Source organism: Gavialis gangeticus, unplaced genomic scaffold (assembly GCF_001723915.1).
Source record: "Gavialis gangeticus isolate Ggan-Ray unplaced genomic scaffold, GavGan_comp1, whole genome shotgun sequence".
NCBI classification, from domain to species: Eukaryota; Metazoa; Chordata; order Crocodylia; family Gavialidae; genus Gavialis; species Gavialis gangeticus.
Window position 1 is genome coordinate 57,735,103 of NW_017729034.1, and position 4,668 is coordinate 57,739,770.

A 4,668-nucleotide genomic window follows, 5' to 3' on the forward strand; every position below is an offset into this window, starting at 1 on the left:
TGGAGAGGAGGTATAGATTGGACATCCGCAAAAACTACTTCACAGTTAGGGCGGCTAGGAGCTGGAACCAACTTCCAAGGGAAGTGGTGCTGGCCCCTACCCTGGGGGTCTTTAAGAAGAGGCTGGATGCCTACCTGGCTGGACTCATTTGAGTCCCGTTTCTCTTTTTGGGGTTTTTTTTGTTCTCCCGCCCTGGCGGGGGGTCGGGCTAGAAGATCTACTAGGTCCCTTCCAACCCTTAATCTATGAATCTATGAATCTATGAATCTATGAATGAGACCCTGGATCTTGGCTGGTGCCTCTAGGCACTATAAATAGAACAGTGGCAGCACAGTGCAAAGCCAATATTAAGCCTTGTAGTGCTCAAAGTTTTCTCTGAGGTCACCTACCTGACTGTGCTGAGTTCACAGGAGCAGAGCCCAGCAGGGTGCAGTTTCAAGATACAAAATGAGATGATGTCTACCCAAATTGATAGGGCTGGAGTTCATTGCCTACCCTCTACTGAGATAGCCACTGAAATTACTGCTGGTTTTTCTTACCTTTTAAGTGAATTTCACTGGTAAAGAGCAAGGTGGTTGTTGGGTCGATGTCTGTCAGCAAGCTGTTGCTCCTTCTGGTGACTTTGGCTTCCACAAAAGTGTTTATTTGTTCTACTGCTTGCCTTGGGTTTGTAAAATCAACAGCTCGAGCATAGAAAGCATCAGCAGCAAGGGCCAAGTCGCGCACAAATGGTTCAGCTAGGCGGACATTTGGGGCAGAGAAGAGGCAGGACAGTTTTGAAAAGAACAGATCATCAGCCGTGTTGGTGAGGAGCGGGTCATCAATGGTCCTCAGGGCTGAAAGGACTTTACGCCCATCCACTTTGGAGGTGCAGTCTGGGTCACCAGAGGGGGAGATGAATCCCAGGAAGTCCTGTAAATCAGCTGCTGTCTGGCCTGAAGCCACTAAGTAGAAAGATACCAAAGACCCATAGATGCTTGTGGGGGAAAGGAGAATGTTCTGACCCTTTCGTGTTTCCCTGATTGCACCATAGAAACGCACACCAAGAACATATGCTAGGTCTTTCAGGTAGCTCAGTCTTTGGTTGCCATTGGCACCTAAGCTTTGCATCTCTGGCTTGGGCTGTTCTTCATAGGCAGGGATGGCTTGAGACTTGATGAAGATAGGGACAAATGTTTTCTCCTCCTGGATCAAGTTTTCCAGGTCCTTACAGCTACTCCTGTTATATGCAAACAAAGCAAAAGGGTGGACATAAACCCGGTCACCAGCTACTGCAATGAGGCACAGGAAGAAGCAGAAGAGACTCGTTGGATTCATGTTGAAAAGCCACCTGAGTAATGCCTGTTTAAAACAGAGGGAGAAGGACAGAGATTTAATTAACTTGATATACATTTTGTTTCTTGTGTAGATAGTGTAAGAGGTTTGTATTTCTTTGTCTCCCAAGTTCAAGAAATTATAAAAATGGGATTTTCAAAAGGATTTTGTGCTCCCTTTATTTTGGTCCCAGTGGTGAAAACATTGGCCACATCCAGACGCATGTGGCCATGCAGGATGTGGTGCTGGAGACCCACCTGTGACGGCACACAGGCATTTCCTGTGCTGCTACCTTGCATAGTGGGAGGTTGTTTTGACCCAGGATCTCCTGGGGATTTTTGGGGGTCAAAAAAACCTGCACAGAAAAGAAGTGGGGTGGCACACGTGGCAGCAGTGCATGCCACTCAAAACTGGAGCCTGGCTGGCCAGAGCCACACTCCAGCTGTCAGCCAGGCTCCCAGCTGCAAGAGCAATGCAGCTGTAGCTTCCCAGCACCACCAGTAAGGCTGCTGTGGCCAGCACAGTTGCTGACCTCGGTCTCCCGTGCCCCACCCAGGGTAACCTGCTGCATGCCACAGGGCATGTGGCACAGGCATTCCCCAGGGACAACTAGCAGTGGTACAAGGTGTGCCACTGCTAGTTGTCCCGGGAGAACCAAACACCCATGCCGGTTTGGATGCGGCCATTAACTGATAACCCTAACCCTAATCAGATGCTCCTCCCCTCTGTGCTCCACTCAGATCCTTCCCTCAATGTGTCTATAGTTGGTTCTCATATCAATCCCATTCCTGTACAATCTGATTGTTTCGTAGTCTTTAAGCAGACAAGATTCATTGCGTGAATCTTATATCTTTTATTAGACCAACTTAAATAGTTGGAAAACAATTATTAAGCAAGCTTTCAGGTTCAAAAACCCTTCGTCAGGCTAAGGAAGTTTCAGCAGTCGGTGTGTGCTCTTCCTGGATGGAATCAAAAGTAAAGAAGCTGGGCTGGTATGCATGCAAGACAGGCAGTCAGTGAAAATGTAGTTTGAGGAGTCAAAGGGTGACAGACAGGCGGGGGTGGGGAGGGGGAAAGAGAGAGATGGGGGATGAATAGTGGAGAGATACCTAGGGAGTCAGATGTCAGGCAGGTTATAATGTGTCATAAATCCAATGTCTATATTTAGTGCATGAATTTTAATATCCAGGAGGTTGATGAAGTGGAATTCATAGGCTCATCTCTGGGAAGTGTTTTGTAAGTTTCCTTTGAGGATCAGGACCGAGAGATTGGAGAGAGTGGTTTTCTTGTGAGAAATGTGCCCCCACTGGTAATTGGGTATTCCAGTTTTTGATAGATTTCCGGTGTGCATTCATTCTGGTGTGCAGTTGTTGTTTGGTCCCTCCTACGTAATAGTTGTTTTCCAACTATTTAAGTTGGTCTAAAAAAAGATATCAGATTCACGCAAAGAACCTTGTCTGCCTACATCCTTAGACCAACACGGCTACAACCTACACCCCTGTATCATAGTCTTTAATGCATTTATCCCACCAACACCCTTCTGAGTTGCCCCATTTTACAAGTGGGGAACATAGGCTAAGTGACTACTTATCCAAGGTTACACAGGTAGTCCATGGTAGAGCAGGGATTTGAAACCACATCTCTTGAGCCCTTTGCTTTCAATCTACAGTCTGCTCCCCCACTTTCTTCTCTATGTAGTTAATCCTCCTAATAGCTAATCCTAACACGGAACTTAATATTTTCATAGCATAATACAAAAATGAATTCTTATAGCACTACTGAAACAGGGGTGTGAGTACAAATGCAGACAGATTTCTTCCACACAGTATGCTTATTGTGAAGCTGTGTTTTCTCCACCTAACACCTACCTTACAATTAATTGTTGAGAGGTAGCAGTCCTGAGCGAAGTTTTGTTACATTATCTTTCCTGACATAATGGTGTACAAAGACCATTTGGGACTTTTATTTTACTGCTCTAGGAGTAGAATTTCACTCTATCTATGCTTACTCTGTAGGTTCCTCCATGTTCCTAAGCAGTGGCAATGCATAGGGAGTGCACAGGGGTGCACATGCACACCCTGAGAGCGCTGGTGCACCTCCTGACAGCCATCATTCCTGGGCAAGGAGGGCAGGCGAGAGCACTGGTGCCCCAAGAGTGCCAACTGGGAAGTGGGGAGCGCCAGGAGAAGCATCCCCCACCCCCCACCATGGCCAGTCGTGCTCACCCAGAAGTGCCACCAGTGTGCCTGGAAGTGCCAGCAGTGCACTACTGCCACTTGCGGGTCTGTAGGAGCTGTGGGATTGGCTGTGGGATTGGGCCCCCCCCCGGTTGCTGACTGGCCGCTGGGGGGGGCAAGTGCCCCCCCAGCTCAGGAGGCAACAGTCGCCCATGTTCCTAAGGAAGAGCCCTCTCCCGTCCTCCTTCCTCCAATATGCATGCACAGCTTACATGCATTCTTATAGTTTGCACTTTACAGTCATCATTGCTTGCATACCCAATTCCTGGAGAACTTTCTACATATTTCTAGCATCTTCTCTAAATTTGAAGCTGTGGATTGGAAACCTGAACTTTTCAAATCAAATGTCAGGAGTTATGACCCTACAAGGAAGCAACATCCATTGTCATTTGAAAGTGTTTTTATTTAGGATCATGTCCAAATTCCCTGAGTCACAAGGACATTTTTTTTCTTTTAATTAACTCTCCTCTTAATTATTTTTCACAAATTTAATCTTTTTATCCCTTTCCACCCTGCAGAGCTCATGAATGGGACAAAAAGGTAATGCACGCCTGAGTGAAGCAGAGCTCTGCACGCCTTTCTGCGAAATGTTAAATTTCTTTAGCAGTGCCTGGCTGGCCCCCTCTGAGCCTGCTGAAGCATTCCTTAAATCACACTCCTTAAGTCCTACTCCGTCCTCTGAAGTCCATGTTTACACTAAGGTGACTGTGTCATGATTTGAATCTGCTCCCTGGATGGTGAGCACTGTCAAAGCACAATTTATGCTAATGTGTTGTGTTGATGCAGGGCCTTCCAGTGTAGAATTCCCAACTGCTCAGCAACTCTTCCTGCCCCATACCTCCTAGCATTTATCTGAGGCTCCTAAGCATCTATCTGAGGTATTGCCCATTTTGCAAATAGAAGAGCTTTGGTACTCAGAGAGATACATGGCCTGAATTTTGGCATGTTCACATTTGCAACCTCAGTTTGTGCATGCTGATCTAGCCATAAGTGAGTGCAACCTGGGGATCTGCTAATGTGCTAGGGACATTAAAACACTTTCCCAATTGCTACAGCCATAAAGTACTTGTTCTGTCTCCCATTTGTAGTTAATACCCTTATCTCCCCCCCCCCCCCC

The 4,668-nt window shown here is 46.8% G+C and overlaps 1 protein-coding gene across 3 annotated transcripts in view; it reads right to left on the bottom strand.

Moving 5' to 3' along the window:
• The window catches only part of AGT (angiotensinogen), a 26,555-nt gene that overhangs the window by 12,721 nt on the left and 9,166 nt on the right, over positions 1–4,668 (bottom strand). For all 3 annotated transcript variants that reach the window (XM_019527641.1, XM_019527642.1, XM_019527640.1), the window contains exon 2: positions 540–1,341. In XM_019527641.1, coding sequence (XP_019383186.1) covers positions 540–1,317 — 778 coding nt within the window. In that variant the 5' untranslated portion in view covers positions 1,318–1,341. The remainder of the gene's footprint in view (positions 1–539; positions 1,342–4,668) is intronic.